Source organism: Saccostrea cucullata, unplaced genomic scaffold (assembly GCF_032062105.1).
Source record: "Saccostrea cucullata isolate Sc308-1 unplaced genomic scaffold, CSIRO_AGI_Scuc_v1 ctg27, whole genome shotgun sequence".
In the NCBI taxonomy this organism is placed as follows: Eukaryota; Metazoa; Mollusca; class Bivalvia; order Ostreida; family Ostreidae; genus Saccostrea; species Saccostrea cuccullata.
The window spans coordinates 1,721,194-1,740,777 of record NW_026920935.1 but is presented as its reverse complement, the minus strand read 5'-3'; the positions used below and the strand labels follow the sequence as shown (position 1 = coordinate 1,740,777).

Genomic DNA, 19,584 nt, shown 5'->3' with positions numbered 1-19,584 from the left:
TGCAGATACCGTTTAACAACATATATTTAAAATTTTTAATTAAAATAAAAAGTGAAATCTACCCTCCTTCTTAGTTCTAACCTGATTAAATTCTTATACTCGGTCGTTCCCCTTGTGCTTAGTAACACAAATAAGATAATGAATTGATGCATTTACTTGTAAAAATGTGGGGGTTTTTTTTATATAGGAAGCGAAAAAGCGCGAACACAAAAAAACATGACATTATATTTTCTACTTCACAACAGTCGTCAAAGAGAGTTAAAAATATTGAATATAGTCTGTTCTCCATTCATTCGACCCTGTTATTTCAGGTAGAATGAAGGCATTCTACTTCTTTTGGTCAACACTTTTGTGCACAAAACAATGTAAGGAACCCTTTTGTGTGCATAACAATACCAATGCGGAAGCAGCCTATATGTCATTCCTATAAACGATAACTCATAAATCGGCATTAAGTTGGTCATTTTTCACACCTGAGTTACCTGTCCTTAAAACACAACATCGTAAAAAAAGTTAATTATGAAATATTAAATTTTTTAATGATTTAATTAAAAGTATGCATGTTATTATCGTTTTTGATATTTTCATGTACCTATAAACCTATCTATGCAATGTTTTTTTTTTATCATATATGCAACTTGAAAAATTAGTTGAAAGGCCTAGTTTATATATCTCAGTTGATTCGATGCAGAAGAGCATGCTCTTAGTATGAACAATTTCAAAAACGAGGTAAATTATTGACAAACAAGTAGATGAAACAAGAATATCAACAGTCTTGTTTAAAGGCATCATTTTGTAAGTTCTATGGTCGATACTATAATCTTGTCAGCAAATACTGTTTATCATTGAATCAAATGCTGACTGACGTTTTTCATACTAATTGACAAGTTATTGTTAGTCCATTATTTATGCATTGAATTGACGAAGGATTTTTCCGTTATTTCCCGATCATGACAAGGAGCATAAGACGGGCGTGACCGGTCGGCAGGGGATGCTCATTGCTCCATGGCAACTGATCCCTTCTCTGATATTCTGGAGGTCCGTGTTTGCTCTGCTCCTATTTTGTATTGCTTTATTCACTTTTAATGTTGAACACTGTTCATTATCTCCATATGTTATATTTGAAAAAAGGAGACTTTTATACACATTAGTTAATCAATCACATGTAATGCTTGTCTTATTAAACATGTGTCGACTGGTATGCATTACAAGAAATAAAGGTCTAAAACTTTTTTCTATCAAATTCAATGTCACTAGATAAATAAATATAATAATCTTCAATATATACTGAAAGGAAAAAGAAACGCATAATAGCATAATAGCGAAAAATATTTCACTATGTGGCCGAAAATTATGAAAATTGGTCAGATGTGTATTTAGGTTACTGTGCACTAAAATCGCTGGTCAAAATTACTCAACCATGAAATGTATAGTGTCACGTAAGGGAAGTGATAAAAAGCCAAATACACGTGCATGTTGATGATGACAACTTTGTGATCACATTTTGTAGTGCCAAGAGATGCATTAGAGTTATAGACATCGTTTTCCGATAATTGCAGTCAGTATAAATTTCTTGCAATCATGGTATGGCTGACGGAAGGTTACATTGGATCTAGTAATTGAGTTGCATAAGTGAATAAAAAGGCAACAACATGTTGCTGTGCAGTTTATTTTTAACTTTTCAACCAAAAAAGTTCTTTCGGTTGTCAGAGAGTAACTTAAAAGGTTTCCAACCAACCATGAGGGTGACGTTGGCGCGTAACAACGTCACATCAAGATAGGGCTTTTCATCATGCTACCTCGGTTATTGTCAAGTCATTATCACTGAAACCGATATTTTTACGGCAGGCAATCCTACTCATATTTTCACCCTTATACTGACAGAAACTCTCTGCTCTAATTTGGTACGCAAGCTTGGCAACTTTACGTCGATTTTACTCTCACACGCGCACGTACGCGCCGTATGCGTATTGCTTTTAGCATGTTCACGCTGTGAAAATGTAGCCAGTGTTTGTCGATACTTCCTTACAAACATTCACGTGTACCAAATCAGCTAGATTCTGTAAATTCTATCCTAAATCGAAAATTCGTGGAATTCATTGGGCAGGGGGATTTGTTGGCTTTGGAATAATACAGCTACTCTCAATCATTAAGACTACCGTCGGAAGGCTTGAATGATAATCCTTGAGAAAGATAAATGATCTGATGAACTCAATGTACAAGAAAATCAAGGCTGTTTCTGATGCGCAAGGGAGATGATGAGAATTTTTATTTGAATTTTGGGGGGTATCGACATATCAATTTCAATAACTCAGGAATTATCTGTCAAATTCACACAAGATTTCGGTTACTTGTTGTTTAAAGTTGAATCAAAATGTTCGATAACAATACTGGAAAACATATCGGAAATAAAAGTTTTAATTTTATTCAAAAGTTTATTATGCGTTTCTTTTTCCTTTCAGTATAATATATTTAGCAATTAACATTTTCCAGTCCTTATATATTCTTCTTATACTAATAAGAGGAATAGGACAAAAAATCGTTCAATTGACATTAGTTGATTCCAAGACAACCCCATTCCTTTATGATTTCGTTGTAAAAATTTGATACCATTGTTAGGTTTCCGTTGTCTCCTGTAAAATAAAAGATCTAAGAAAAAAATCCAATATCAATAGAAAACTTAAGCCGCGACTTAAATCAGAATTTTGCTTTAAAATGTATCGTTACAATAACACAGAAATTACAGAGATGTTAAATACTGTCCATGAGGTTACTTGTCTACATGATTAAGTGTATGAACCCTTTATATGTATATAACCAAAACTATCCCAGTTCAATTAGTTAGGATCATCTTTAAACTAATGTTTGTTTGCCCTCTCCCGACTCGGGGTAGATTATATACTAGTATTGGATCTGTAGGTAGGTTGGTTAATTTTTTCCAGAAAATATCAACATATATATTGACAGGATGAAGAATAAAAAGAAAAAAAATGTCCTGGAATTTAGAAACAAGTTGAAAAGTCGGGAAATTTTTAATCAGTCGGTCAGGTAAGGGCAACCAAACAATTTTTAAACATGGCCTAGACACTATTATAATATATTTATTCAAAATGATTGCTTAACTTCATAAGCTGAAACTTTACTCACTTAATCATCCGCTTCCTCCCTTTTTTAAACTAGTTCCTGGTTAATGTATTAATTGTATGTTATGCACGACTAAAACTTTGGGTTTGTGTCTGTGATTTTCTTCATTATTATGAACCCACTACACGGTCAACCATGTCTTTTTGTTTTATGTGTGTTTGTTTATCAAGGTTTGTATATAATGCTTGAATTCATATTCTGTGTCGATTTATAGTGTCATATCTCAGCACTATATGCTCAGTATATCCATGCTGAACCACGTAATAATATACATAAACATTTTTTTTCCTTGGAATAATATTGGTTTTAATACTATAAATGTATCGTAGAACAATTGAAAAAAGGATAAAATACTTAGTACACATTTCAGATAGTGAAAAATGATCTGATTTTTCGATATCCTTTTTTTTTTAATACGAGGTTAGATACACATGTAGTGTAAGTCTATATTAATTATCTATTAAACGTATATTCAATATTCCGCAAAGTTTGCATTTTCTTTGCAGTAATTGGTCAAGAAATCCAAAAAACTATCGTTGGCTGCATAAGTGACAATGTTACTTTGTCCTTTGATCTACCTGAGAAGAAGGACCATACTGTAGATAGTTATATTTGGTACAAACAGGATGTATCGGGGGATCCCAGCTTCGCCAAATATACTGTAGCAGAAAACAAGTTTGAAATCTACAGAGATGCCCAAGATCGGCTCCTCCACAATCATAATGATCCATTACAGCTAAGAAATTTAGTTTTACTGAATGTGCAGAAAAGTGACGTTTCTAAATATTTTCTGGTGATTAATTATGTCAACGTCACACAGCAGACATCGGAGTATCTCTTACGATTGTCAGTAAAAGGTATGTCAAAGAGAAAATATTTTTAAAAGTGTAATATTAACTGATCTATCAAGTATAATTTTTCTGGAATATTGACAAGAAAATGGATATTTTTGTTTATATATGAGGTACATATAAAGGTTCATGCACTTTATCATCTAAGTTTCTTTATGGACAGTCTTCAACATCTGTTTGTTTTCATTGTAATTGTAATTAACATTCATACATTTTTAAAGCATTATTCTTATTAAAGTCACGACTTACTTTTGCGATTGATATTAATTTTTTTTCTTAGATCTTTGCTTTGAACAACCCAAGCAAGTAGAAGGATGTGCACTATCAACATGTTTTACAGGAAAAAACGGACAACTAACAACGGTATCACACATTTTTACATCGAAATTATTAAGAAAGTGGAGGGGGGGTTAAACTGAATCAAATAATGTCGGTTACTAATAAATGAATATTAGCTCTATTTCTTTTATAAGTAATAGAAAATATATTTAAGGGGACAAATGCTGCTGATGTATATTATATTGACGATTTATATAAAAAAAAGTTATCCAATGAAATAGAAATCCTAAATGTTAACGTATAAGTATAAGTAGTACTTAAAATAGTTTATTCCAATAGACCCCTGCCTTCGTAAGTCTCATTATTTCGGAAGTCTAATTTTAAACTTCCCGAGAGGAATTTTAATTTTCATAAGTTCATATAATAGTGTCATAAAATTTCCAGATTCACGATAATGAGACAGACACGACACAAACAGTGAATGGTTACACAGTGGTAAGAAACTGTACAAGTGGTGTCTCCGTCAGTTATAAATGCTGTAATGCAGCCGGAACATGTGAACAGCAAATATTCAAAGTACCCGAACCTGTTGTAGGTATGGTAATTACGGCTTTGATTTGAAACATATCTCTGGGAATTTGGTTGTAAATGATTAAAGATCCACTCGATTGTTTATGTAATCTTATTCACTATGAAGTGGTCTAGTAATCAAACGAGAATAATACGCTTGGTTTTATTTATTCCCATAACATTTCACCATCAATTATCAATTGACCAATATTTTATATCAATACACCTCAGTCAGCAATTTTAAGCATTCTTAGACATCTTTCTTACCACAGAATTTCATCAAAAGCTATGATTCATTTCTTTTGCACAACATTTTATATATGTGCTTATGAATGCGATAATTATGAAGTAAATGGTACTGTGAGAGTGTGAATAACGATTCGAAACTGCTCTCATCGCTGAAGAAGTTGCGTTCATAGTGAATGCAGATTCAAAGTAGGAGAAAAAACATATATTTACCAAATATTTACATAAGCAATTGCATTTTAAAAATACACAAATGAAAATGATATTATTAAATGGCGAAACCTCTATGGGTATACTTGTCATTATTCAGCAAATGTATTTTTGAGAAACGAAATTTTAAAAATTAAAATCAAACGTTAAGAAGCGGAGACATATATGTTTTTGAAGAAACTACAGTCATTGTTAGAAAGATAACAGAGGATTATTGTGAGTATTTTTACGCATGTCTGCACTATTCTTTTTTTAGGTCACCTGAGTAAATTCAGGTGACCTATTGCTATCCGTTATCGTCCGTCGTCGTGCGTCGTTCGTCGTGTGTTAACATTTGAACATTTTCAGCTTCTTCTCTGCAACCTCTCATCCAATTTCCACCAAATTTTACTCAAAGCATGTATGGGTGAAGGGAAACAAAAATTATGAATTTCATGGTCCCTGCCCCCCTGGGGACTGAGGGGTGGGGTCAAAACCACTAAAATTAGTGCAATTAGATAATCCAAATTTACAACTTTATGCCTCAGACAAAACAATTGAAATAGTTGAAACAGAAAAAATTCTTGGTGTACATATTGATGATAAGTTACAGTATGCAAATCATATTGATTCGGTTTGTAAAACGGTAAATTATAAGTTATTTACTCTTCGAAGGATTAAGAAATTTCTCCCTCTACATACCAGAAAACTATATTACAATGCTTATATTTTACCATCTATTAACTATTGTTTGACTATCTGGGGTAATGCCCCCAAGCAGGACATGGACAGACTATTTAAATTACAGAAAAGGGCAGCAAGGATTATTCTTGACGCAAGTCCCGATTCTTCTTCTAAACCACTGTTTGAGAAACTTGGATGATTAACAGTTAATGAATTAGTTGATCTATACAAATACATATTATTATACAAAATTTTCAGTGGAACGACTCACCAATATCTTTGTAATTTATTTGAATTTCATTCTTCAACTTCTTATAACCTTCGATCTGAAAGTAATTATGATCTAAGATTGCCGAAATTTCGTACAAACTTATTCAAGACATCCTTTCAGTATTCCGGTGTACATTTATGGAATAAACTTCCCCAACACATTAGACTCTCTCAATCTCTATGAACATTTAGGCGCAATATAGAAAATTACATCATCAGCTGTCGCACAATTATTTGAGCACAATAAGGTTTCGATTTTGTATATTGTAATATGATTGTTAATTAACTATACATGGACACTATATTCATAATCTTGTGATTGTAATTCCTTAAACCTATTACTATTATATATGACGAATTGTATTCGGTATATTTTTTGTACTTGATATATATAGAAGGCCCTGGGGAAGAATAGTGCATGCACTAACCAGGTTACCTTCTTTAAATAAAGTATTTATTATTATTGTTAAAAATCTTCTTCTTTACTCCTGGACATCAAGCAGTCAAACTGTTAGCATGAATGTAATGACCATTGAGTTCTCTACCACAATTGTGAATTACATGGCCCCAGGGTCAGGGGTTCTAGTGCAAGGGGCGGGGCTCTATTGATTATATAGTTAAAATGCTTTATTTCTTTAAAAATCTTCTGCTCTGCTCCTGGGTATTAAATAAACTAACTAAGGACATAGTTATGATGAGCAAAAGTGCCTCTACCAAATTGTGAAGTTAATGGCCCCAGGGTCAGGGGTTCTGATGTTACAGCGGGGCTCTATTGATTATACAGAAAATGCATAAATTGTTTGAAAATCTGCTTCTCTGCTGCTGGGTATTCAACAAATTAACTAAGTATATCGTTATGATGAGCAAGAATGCTTCTTTCTAAATTGTGAATTTTATGGCCCCAGGGACAGGGGTTCTGGTGTAAGGGTGGGGCTCTATTGATTATATAGTGAAAATACATAAATTCTTTGAAAATTTTCTTCTCTGCTCCTGAGTATTAAATAAACTAATTAAGTACATATATAGTCATGATGAAGAAGAATGTCTTTGTGAATTTTGTGACCCTAGGTTCAGGGGTTCTGTTGTTAGGGCGGGGATCTATCGGTTATATAGAGAAAATGCAGAAACTATTTGAAAATTTTCTTCTCTGCTCCTGGGTATTAAGCAGATAAACTACCTATATAGCTATGAAGGGCAAGGGCCATTCTTCCTTAATTGTGAATTTCAACGCCTGTGGGTCAGGGGTACCATAGGGGGGGGGGGGTGGCTCTACTTATATACTGAAAATGAATTAATTATTTGAAATCTGCCCGTTTGTATTAATTAAATATTTTTGATAAGCAAGGGTGCCTTTTCCAAATTTGTGGAATGTGTGGACCAAGGGTCAGGGGTAGTGACACTATAGTGATTATTGCTGAATATTACTGATTAGTCGAAATGGATTTTTTTTTGTTCCCCTACTCTGTCTATGGGTATTAAGTAACCAAACTCAACAGGCTAAGTGTAAAGTTAAGATTAGGAATGGGGCCTCTTTCAAAATTGTGAATGCCATGATGTCTAGTTTAAAACATGAACCAAATTCAATCGTTGTAAAGTTTGATGCTCAGGTGACCTATAAGGCCCATGGGCCTCTTGTTTAAATACATGTCAGATATATACCCTATAGCAGATTATTTTACCGGGGTGCTAATTTTAGCTTCTTTTTGGCGTTTTAAAATTTTAATCGCTAAAATAGTCAGTAATATTCTTAGTGTTTATCTGCAAAGGGCTGAAACCCTGTGTCCGCTAAAATAAATTACGCCAATATTATTAGCCTACCTTTGAAGAGGCAAAACGCCAAATTTTACACCCGGCAAGAAAACCTGCTATACGATAATATTGTTACCCTTGTATAAAAGACACTATTTCCTTTCCCTGGTTTACATTGTTAAGGTGTTAAATAAAAATACCTGCAATCATTTTTTCTTAGTAATTTTAAATTGCATTATTGGTTAGTTGCAAAAAGTCATCAAATCTCTTTTCTTATTCGCTTTAAAATTTTCAACAAATTCAAAACTAAAAATTGTAAAATTTAATCTAAATTTTGCAAAATCATTCAAATTCAATAATTTGTAGCATTTTTGCGATGAAAAAGGTGAAGATTACCAAGCGTATCCTATAATAAACTGCATATTGCGAGAGTGAAAAAAATGCATCCTTTATTAAGACTTATAGTTGAAAATCACGCCCTGTTTAAGTGAAAGTAAATTTTGTATTAATGCTTTTATCATTTTTTTTCTTTGACATCATTTTTGCATTTATGAGCTATTGCTGCGTGCCCATTTTAAACATTCGATATGTAAGTATAATTTTCTATGCGTTAATTACCTTCACTTTCATTTTTTAAAATTTCTTTATAGATCTTGATAATTCTGATCCAGCTAAAAATAGTGGATCTTCACATGGGACAGGAGTTAGTATAATTGTATTTTGAGTTTTGATGGGCCTTGAACTTTTCATTCGAATATTAGAATTATATGTCCGTAGTGAAACAGAAATAAATGATGGTAAGTCTATCTTTGAGTACTTTCCAATGGTTGAAGTATAATTCAAAAAGTTAAAAATTTACTGTTGTTGGTGTGTTTACCAATATGACCCTTATTCCAATTGTTCTATTCTTCCTCAATTTTGACATTTTGAAGTGATTTACCTTACAAAACATGCCTTCAAGAATGCTCTTAAGAACTAGTATAAGTTATGTCATGACTATGTGATTGACTTTTAACGTCCCTCTCCAGAATATTTCACTGATATGGAGACGTAACCATTGTCGGTGAAGGGATGCAAATTTGGGCCTATGCTCGGCACTCAGGACCATTGAGCAGGGAGGGATCTTTATCGTGCCACACCTGCTGTGACACGGGGCCTCGGTTTATACGGTCTCATCCGAAGGACCGCCCCATTTAGTCGCCTTTTACGACAAGCAAGGGGGTACTGAGGACCTATTCTAACTCGGATCCTCACGGGATTCATGACTATGTGAAAAGTAAATGTATTTGAATTCAATCATCAATTGTTGACACCACAAAGTTGGATTAATTATAGTGAAGTTTTTCTGTCATCTGTGTTAATTGTAAATTGATTAGCTTGAAATAAAAGAAAAACATGTACAGTCTGACACATCTGTTCCAGTTTTGGATAGTTTACCCCTGGGAAGTGGGGGCCCGGATGATTTAAAAAATATCGAAGGGATGTTAAAAGGACTAACCAAGCTGCCAAATAAACACCTTACATAGCCAGTAACAATGAATATATTCAATTGCCGTAACATTATTCTTTAACTTCTGCAATACAGACTTCATTTTTTTGTAATTCTTAAAACTGCTTAATGACTAAAAATGACGATACCTGCAAATCCTTCAAGTATATCTCGTCCAGTTAAAGAGTTCAATTAGCTAGACACGGTTATAATATCGTACTTTTTCTCCAAATTAATTTAGTTTGCCTATCTATATATCCAGGAAAGTTGAAACATTACTCACTTTAATCATCCTTTTCCTTCCTTTTTTGTAGTATACGTTTTACTGTTATTTCCTGGTTAATGTGATTATGATATGTTTTGCACGATTAAAGCTTTCGGTTTGTGTTTTTGATTTTTCTTCATTGATTATGAGTCCACTACACAGTCAAGCAGGTCTTCTTGCTGTATGTGCGTTTGCTTATCAAGGTTTGTATGCTTGAATCCATTTTCTATTACGATTTATAATGTCATATCTCATCACTATATTCAGTATGTCTGTGCTAAGTTCGAACCAAATGAAAATGTCCATACACTCCTTTTTCTTTGTAATATTAATAATTACTTTAATAATGTAACTTTTATTAGAAAACAATTGAAAAAGGGTCAAATACATATTTCAGAAAGTAGAAAATGAATTAATTTCTCAAATTACTTTTTTGCGGAAGAGGTTAGACACACATGGCGACATGCAGTGTAAGCATATATCAATCATCTAGGAAACGTCCACACCACATTCCGTAAAGTCTGTATTTTCTTTGCAGTAATTGGTCAAGAAATCCAAAAAACTATCGTTGGCTGCATAAGTGACAATGTTACTTTTCCTTTGATCTACCTGAGAAGAAGGACCATACTGTAGATAGTTATATTTGGTACAAACAGGATGTATCGGGGGATCCCAGCTTCGCCAAATATACTGTAGCTGAAAACAAGTTTGAAATCTACAGAGATGCCGAAAATCGACTCCTCCACAATCATAATGATCCATCATCTGAGAAATTTAGTTTTACTGAATGTGCAGAAAAGTGATGAGTCTAAATATGTTCTGGTGATTAATTATGTCAACGTCACACAACAAACATCTGAGTATCTCTTACGATTGTCGGTTAAAGGTTTGTCAAGAGAAAAGGTTTAAAGAGTGTCATAGTGATTGATATTTCAATAATATGGTATCATATTTTATTTCTGTTCCCTACAAGCAGGATAAATTATATGTCAACATGCAATAAAAATATGTCAACATATAATTATTATGTCTAAAAGAAAATAATTATGTTAACATGAAGTTACTAATCTTATAAAAAAAAATTAAATTTTGTGGGCAAATTTACTCACTAACGCCAGTATCTTGCATCATACATGTACAAGCAAGATGCAACGAAATTATGTTTAGTTGTGACTTATCTTTGTTAACATGCAAAATAATTATGCAAACATGCAAGATATTTATGTCAATATGTGACTTATTTATGTTCACATGCAACATTATGATGTAGACACGCGACTCATGTATGTCAATCTGCAAGATAATCATGTCAGCATGTACTTTTTTTATTTTAACATGCTACTTATTCTGTCAAAATGTTTTAACATGTAATGGCGTAAGTAGGTAAGATTACTTATATTAAAATTAGATTCTCTAAAGAGATTGGTAACTTGTATGCCAGCATGATTATTTTGTATGTTGACATGAATGAGTCGCATGTCTTCATAATTATGTTGGATGTTAAAATAATTTATCTTGAATGTAGGGGGCAAAAATATGCCACCATACAATTATAATTGTCAGAAAGATTTGAAAGAAAGGGGAATTTTTTGTTTATATGTTTGATTTTGTAAACTACTTCATGAACACTCTTCAAACTCCCTTTGTTTCCTGTTTAATTATAATTAGATCCATACATTTTAAAGCATTATTCTTGTTGAAGTCGACTTTTTCTATTGATATTAACATTATTGGATTATTTTCTTAGATCTTTGCTTTGGAAAACCCGAGCAAGTAGATGGATGTGTAGTATCAACATGTTTTACAGGAGAGAACGGAAACCTAACAACGGTATCACATTTTACATCGAAATTATACTGTATAAAGGAAAGTGGGTTTATCCTGAATCAAATAATGTCGGTTGAATGATTATTTGCCCTATTTATCTCATTAGTAAGAAAAAAGTGTAAAAGAAAGGGCAAATACTGCTGAATTATATTAGATTGAAGATTTAAATAACTATTTATCTAGTGACATTACAATTAATGAAAAAAATATCCCAGACCTTATTCTCTTGCAATGCATATCAAGCGACACAGGCTTAATCAAAAGGGCAATCATAACTTGTGATTGATAAATTAAAGTCTACATGCTCCTTTTTTGACAGAACGCAATTATGATAAATAATAATAAATTACACCGTGTTTTCCAGCAAAACCGACTAATCTTTTTAAACTAATTTCAAAGACTTAGTTCAGGGGACCATTTTGCAAAAGAACTTATGAGTACATGTAAGACCAAAAACTTGAGATAATTATTAAGTTTTGCAAAATTAATAATTTTCTTCAAAATGATTTGTATAAAATATCGTATTACATATTTCTTTTAAAAGATTAAAATAATTTTCGATATAATGATTATTACGCCCCAACCCCACGCATGCCTCTTCTGAATGTTTACGTATTTAAGTATACTAATACTTAAAATAATTTAATCCAATAAACCCATGTATCGGTAAGTCTCATTATTTATATGATAACTGATTTTAAATTCCTGAGAGGAACATAAGTTGTTATAAAAGTGACATGAAATTTTTAAGTTTTACGGTGACGAAAAAGGCACGACACAAACAGTGAATGGTTACACAGAGGTGAGAAACTGTACAAGTGGTGTCTCTGTTGGCTACTCCTGCTGTAATACAGCCGGAAACTGTGAGGAACAAATGCTCATTGTGCCCGAAGGTACGTTCTTTATTGCATTTTGGAATTTTGATGTGCATAAAGATATATTCAGTTTTCTATGTAACCTTGCAAAACAAGAAGCTGCCTAATAGTCAAACGAGAGTATTATGCCTGTTTTTTTTTTCTAGAACATTTCACCATCAATTAAATATATTGAATAAAATTGATCGATTAAAAAAATCATCTTCTTCAGCAATTTTAACTATACTTAAAATGAAGAAGAAAAACACGAAAAACTTTAGTAAAGCTTTAGGCGATATGAATGAGATATCTATTTGGAGTAAATTGTACTGTGCGAGTATGAGATACAAACTGTACCCATAGCTGAAAAAGTGTTGTTTGAAAGCTTTGAAAGCAACTCAAGAGTACAGAGTCACAGTGGGAGAAAACAGAGAGTATGTAATTATATACATACTCAGTTTGCAGTCGTATTGAAAATAAAAAGTCATTCGATAACTTGCTGCTTTTTTTAGAATAAAAAGAAATCTCATTCAACAAATGTATTTTGAGAAAAGAAATTTTAAAAATGAAAAATCACAAGTAAATTAAGATGTGGAGACATATATGTCTTTGAAGAAACTACAGTCGTTGAGCAAAAGATCACAAAGGATCACTGTGAGTATATTTTTAAGCGTATCTGCACTATTCTTTTTTTTCAAGTACATGTCAGATATATAAATCGTTACCCTTGCATAAAAGACGCTATTTCCTGTTCCTGGTTCATATTATAATCATGTATAATAAAAGCAACTGCAATCATTATCTTTTTTTGTAATTTCTAATTGCATTGTTGGTTAATGGGAAATTTAAAAAGTCATCAAATCACTTTTTTATTCTTGAAATGAAACCAAATATTCTTGAAATGAAACCAAAATTATTACATTACATGATTGTTTCCTATAACAGCCTAGAATTCAGGTTTGGAACTCTTTCAGATAATTTGTAATTGCTTCATTTAACTGATAACCTTTTTTGTATTTACCTCTAATGAAATGCACATGAGAATTTTTTTTTCTATTTTCCCATTTAGAAGAATCTTGAAATCAATTGAGAACTGGGCTGATTAAAATGAGCGCTTTAAAACTTCTTTGCTGCCTCTCAGATCTCCTTATTTAATTCCAGACTGATAGAAACAAGAGGCCCAGGGGCCACATCGCTAACCTGAGCACAGCCGCTAGGAAAAACACATATCAGATCAGAACTGAAAGTTTACTGAGGTGGGGGTGGGCTTTAATTTTAATACTATAATGCCTTAAATTCATATCAATACAGCAATGACCTTGCTGTTATTGATAAAAAGATTTCTTTTTAAAACATTTTAATTGTTTCTATATATTATTTCGTAATAATTTGAATTTGATCCCCCATTTTTCCCTCCCTATCCTAAAGGGCCATGATTTGAACAAATCTTAAATACATGAGGATGCTTACACGCCAATATGACTAACCATAGCTTTTCTGTTCTTGGGATTTTTCCTTTTATTTTTCTATGTAAAACCTTGATCCACCATTGTGGCCCCAACCTACCCTTGGGGGTTATTATTTGAACACATTTAATTCTACACTACCTGAGAATGCTTCCATATAAATACTGGTACCACTAATCATGGCTTTGCTATTCTTGAGAAGACTTTTTAAATATATTTTAATGTAAAACTTGAATCCCCCATTGTGGCTCCACCCTATCCCTTGGGGTTGTGATTTGAACAAACTAGAATCTACACTACCTGCTGATGATTCCATATAAATATCTCTAATCATGGCTTTGAAGTACTTGAGAAGATGATTTTAAAGATTTCCCAATAATTCCTACGTAAAACTTTGATCGGCAATTTTGGCCCCACCCTACCCCCAGGGGGTCATAATTTGAATAAACTAGAATCTACACTACCCGAGGATGATTCCATATATATATCTCTAATCGTGGCTTTTAAGTACTTAAAAAGAAGATTTTAAAAGTTTTCTGTATATATTCCTATGTAAAACTTTGATAGGCCATTTTTGCCCCACCCTACCCCCGGGGGTCATGATTTAAATAAACTTAAATCTACACTACCTGTGGATAATTTCAGGTAAGTTTCATATTTCCTGGCCCAGTGGTTCTTGAGAAGAAGATTATTAAAGATTTTTCCTATATATTCCTATGTAAAACATTGATCGGCTATTTTGGCCCCACCCTACCCCCAGGGTCATGATTTGAACAATTTGAATCTACACTACCTGAGGATAATTTCACATGAGTTTCATCTTTCCTAGCCCAGTAGTTCTTGAGAAGAAGATTTTTTAAAAATGCGATTAATTTTTCTCTAATGCATGATTATCTCCCCTTGGAAGAGGGCGTGGCCCTTCATTCAAATAAACTTGAATTCCCTTCACCCAAGGATACTCCGTGGCAAGTTTGGATAAAATTGGCCCAGTGATTCTTGAGAAGAAGATGAAAATATTAAAAGTTTACAACGACGACAGACAACGGACAAATTTTGCTTAGAAAAGCTCACTTGAGCCTTCGGCTCAGGTGGGCTAAAACAAATAATTATTCCAGTCCTTAAGATTACATTTCCTTTTTTTCATTTTAAATATTTGCAGAATTATATGTATGGATCTTTATGTTATATTTACACTACATATATTTAATTTTTCTTAAGAATATCCGATCCTCGGCCAGCAAGGATAACTCCAAAAATTAATATTTAATTTGAAATGCTTCAAAATGAAGCTTGAAAATGAAATTTTTTCATGCAACAATTTTCATTTCATTCATCTCTATAAGATTCAAGGTTCTTGCAAGTCTTAGAAAAGTTCTTATAAAAATTGACATTTGTACCCTATAAAGGGGAAAAAAATAATACAGTTTTAGATAAATAAGATTTTCTTGAATCCAGCCTTTGATATCAATGCTTATTAGCATGATATGAAATAAGAAGTGATTTGTGGTGTCTTGCAATGATAGCAAAATCCTTTTACACTAGGTATTATAGAATACATGACGGAAATAGAAGACAAAAAATACCTAATAAGTATAAAAATCATGACAATTTCTCCGAATGCCTGGATACCTATCGTTTTTTAACATAAAATATATTTGTTGATCAATTTGCAATGCAAAGAAAATGCATTGCTGATATTCCATTTCGCTTCTTCTGCAAAAATACTGGATATTTGACATTCTTTCTTATATTATATGATTAACTTTAATCTATAACTTTAAAGAAAGACTGTGGATAAATTTACATAACTTTGTGGATTCAGAGATACTTTTATGAGCATTTTTTATAACTTATCTGCTAATTTTATAAACCTGAGGATCGGACTACCTTAAAAAGAATAATTAATTATGTCATGAGGAAAACTTTGTTTTCAAGTTATATTAAGAATCAATTGAAAATTGTTAATTAGTGGAAGACAGTCATTAAACATTTGATATAAAACTATCATTTTCTATGCGTTTATTTATTATTTATTACCTTTATTACCTTTACTTTCAATTTTCAAAAAATTTCTTTATATATACATGTATATTGAATAGATTTTACAAATTCTGATTCAGCAAAAAATGTGGGATCTTCACATGGGACAGGAGTCAGTATGGTATTTGGAGTTTTGATTGGCCTAGAACTTATCGTTATCACTACGTGGCCTTAGTGAAACAGAAGTAAATGAAGGTAAGCCTTCCTCTGAGTACTTTCAAATGCTTGGAATATAATATGAAAAGTAAAAAAAAAAATCCTACCCTTATTGTTGTGTTTACCAAATTGATCCATATACCAATTTGTTCTAGTCCTCGTCAATTTTGACATTTTTAAGATATTAACCTGACAAAAACAATTCCTTCAGGAATAAATCTGCTGAATTCCCTGATCAGACCACTTTTAAAGGTGAGAAATACCAGAGGGAGCATTTTAAAATTGCATTTTTCTGTCCCAAATTATGTTATATCGTATTACATATATTAAAATAGGTTTCATCCTTATAATTTAATTCGACATTTATATTTTAAAAGTAGCGTCAAGCGGAGTTATATGTTTTTGACGAAACTAATTTTCACGTAGGCAACTTATGTTATACGATTCAAACTAAATATTTTGTCAAATCAAATGATATGTTACAACTGCAATTAAAATATTGATTTGTAAAGATACCCTTTACAAAGATAATTGTGTATCTTGGTATTTTCAGGTGAAAAGAAAAAGATGGAAACAGTCAATGTGCTTTTTCTCCAGGACTACGAAAGTTAAAAAAGGGACCCTGTAATTTCTTTTTAAACTTAAGACTATTGGACACATACCAACTATGCGTGCTGCGCTTCCTATACAATGTTCAAGTCGCTACAGAGAATGACGTTTAAAACTTATTTCTTTTCTGCATTAGGAAAAATTTGTCACGGATTCTGTATTTAGCTCACCTCAGCTGAGAGCTCAAGTGATCTTTTCTGATAACATTTTGTCTGGCGCCCATCTGTATGTCTGTCTTTCTGTAAACTTTTCACATTTTTGACTTCTTCTCCAGAACCACTGGGGCAATTTTAACAAAACTTGCCACAAAGCATTCTTGGTTGAAGGGGATTCACATTTGTTCAAATGAAGAGCCACGCCCTTATTCAAGGGGAGATAATTCAGAAATTGTGAAAATTTTGTAGCATGTTTTAAAAATCTTCTTCTCAAGAACCACTGTGCCAAGAAAGATGAAACTTAAGGGGAAACATCCTTATGTAGTGTAGATTCAAGATTGTTTAATTCATGGACGGAGCCACAATGGCCGATCAAAGTTTTACATAGAAATATATGGGTGAATTCTATAAAAATCTTCTTCTCAAGAATAGCAAAAGCCATGATTGATCATATTTATATGGAAGCATTTTCAGGTATTGTAGATTCAAGTTTGTTCAAATAATGGCCCCTTGGGGTAGGGCTGAGACACAATGGCCCACAAAGAAATATGCAAGCATCCTTTTAGTTAGTGTAGATTCAACTTTGTTCAAATCATACCCTCTCCCCTTTAAGGATTGGTTGGGGCCACTTTTGGGTTTAAACTTTTCAATATTAAACTGATTTCTGCTTTTTTCTTAGCCACAGTGCTCAGGTGAGCGATGTGTCCCATGGGCCTCTTATTATTTTTACTTCTACATTGTAGATCTCACACTCCTAGTATATTGACAAGTATTTTTTTCCTTTTTCTTTAGATGGTTTGTTTTCTTTTTCATGGGACGAGAGATACGTTGTTGTTGTTGTTTTATTTTTGTTTTTGCTACTTCTTTTCTTAAAATTAATCATTAAATGGAAGAAGTAATATAATGTTAGACTAGTATAAAATCATTCTTTTTGCAAATGATACAATATGGTGTTTTTTCTGTTCATTTACCTTGTCTTTGATTTTTTGTGAGGATATTCAAAGGACTGCAATTTTGAAATGGGGATATCTTTTTATATGCACGGAAAATGAAACGCTTCTGGGAAATAATAGTTCTTAAAATGGTTTTAAGCAGCTTAATTTGTAGGGATAAAATTATATTATCCAAAGTAAGAACATTTGAATATAGCGTTTATATTTCAATTCTATATATATATATATATATATATATATATATATATATATATATATATATATATATATATATATATATATCATAACAATATTGCAAAAATTTTGCAGAAACATCAATGCTTTTAAAAAAGCATGTTAAAGCATATTTCTTCATGTGTATTGTTTTATTTTTAGATATGAAATAATTGTTGTGTGTGTTATTTTAGATATGAAATGTTTTTATTATAAAATTAATAAGAATTTGCAATACTGTGTATGTCTGTATGTAAAACAACCATAATAATATTAATCTAGTTCTAATCTAATCTTAATTTGATAAAGGTAACTATAGAATCGTCTGCAAAAAGTTGATACTGTGCAGTATTTATTAACAATTTATTGCTTGTTTATATTAAATCATCTTTATATAAAGGTCTTAAATACAGGGATTACCGATCTTTCAGTTGGTGGCAGTACTTCATTTCTATTATGAATTCTGTCGAAGATTATTTAAGAATTTATGCTCAGGCCCCGGGGCCAAGAAACTGAGTTGAGCTCACTTTTGATCTCAGTCTTACTTTTTCAAAAAGGATTAATAGTGGAAAATGAGCTCACCTCAGTTTTATTGCCTCAGAGCCTGAACACTTTGTCAGAATGGATTACATCATAAAGAAATTTAATAATATGTGAACCATCTATCCTTTCGATTTCCCTAAATGGAGGTGATCAAAGAATTAGAAAACTATATTAACAGTAAAAATTCATTTCGGTCAACAAAGAGATACATATATTGAATTTCATTGTCAAGAGAGAATGCTTTGTAAACTCTATCCTTACAATCTTTTCGCTGCTGTTTTAAAGAAGAAACATAAACATATGCTACTGTGACATTAAATTCTAGAAGTCAGTGGTGTAAGTTCTGAAACACAGAAAATTTAAATTCGCCACACTTTTCAAAGGTTCTTCTCTATACTTCATCCTTGAAACCATTCCTCATCATATACTAAAATTTATGGGCTTTCTGATATCACAGATATGTGCATCTTCAATAAAAATGGAAGTAGAAAATTTCCCTGCCTTGTAAATGGCCATCAATATAATAACTTGTTTGTAAAGCGTTAGCTGCAGAACTGTAGCTCTACGAAAAATATTTTGACTTTTTTGTGCGCAATAAATATACATTTTTTTTTTCAATGGGTGGCACTGTAGCTCTCCAGTCTATCAAACTGAATATTTTTTTCAGAGAGGAGAGCTACAATTCTGCAGCTTTTTCATACGTACATGCAGAATTTTTAGCGAGAATTTCCTTTTGGCACTATTAGTGAGGGTGCAAAGATCACTAAATTTTAAAATCGCTAAAAATTAATTGTGCTTTATTTGTAATAGCTTCTTTAGTGAGCTTTTTAAAATCGCTAAAGTTACATCTCGCTAAAAATAAAAAAAACAATTTTAAAGGACAAATCACTAAATTTGTGCGCAATATATAGTTGCTGTTTTCAACTTATATTATACGAATGGGTGGCATAAACCGCAGCGGTTTATAAAAAAAGCATAAACAGCCCCAAGTTATGTTATATCATAAACATAAGTGGAAATTTTTTTTTTTAA

General features: G+C 32.2%; 1 protein-coding gene across 7 annotated transcripts in view; it reads left to right on the top strand.

Annotated features, from left to right (window-relative positions):
• Positions 1-17,687, top strand: part of LOC134258775 (uncharacterized) — a 56,744-nt gene extending 39,057 nt beyond the window's left edge. The window contains exons 1-8 of one of the 7 annotated variants that reach the window (XR_009990223.1): positions 3,229-3,314; positions 3,651-4,001; positions 11,484-11,566; positions 12,315-12,456; positions 13,033-13,071; positions 16,004-16,118; positions 16,633-17,164; positions 17,410-17,686. Coding sequence is in view for 3 of the 7 variants with exons in the window: in XM_062741360.1 (XP_062597344.1) it covers positions 3,651-4,001; positions 11,484-11,566; positions 12,315-12,456; positions 13,033-13,071; positions 16,004-16,098 (710 nt within the window). In the remaining 4 variants the exon portion in view is untranslated. Of the gene's footprint in view, positions 1-3,228; positions 3,315-3,650; positions 4,002-9,817; positions 9,940-10,274; positions 10,623-11,483; positions 11,567-12,314; positions 12,457-13,032; positions 13,072-16,003; positions 16,121-16,632; positions 17,388-17,409 lie in introns of those variants that run through there. The other 6 variants (XR_009990225.1, XR_009990222.1, XR_009990224.1 and 3 more) reach the window with 6 other exon arrangements.
• The last annotated feature ends 1,897 nt before the right edge of the window (positions 17,688-19,584 follow it).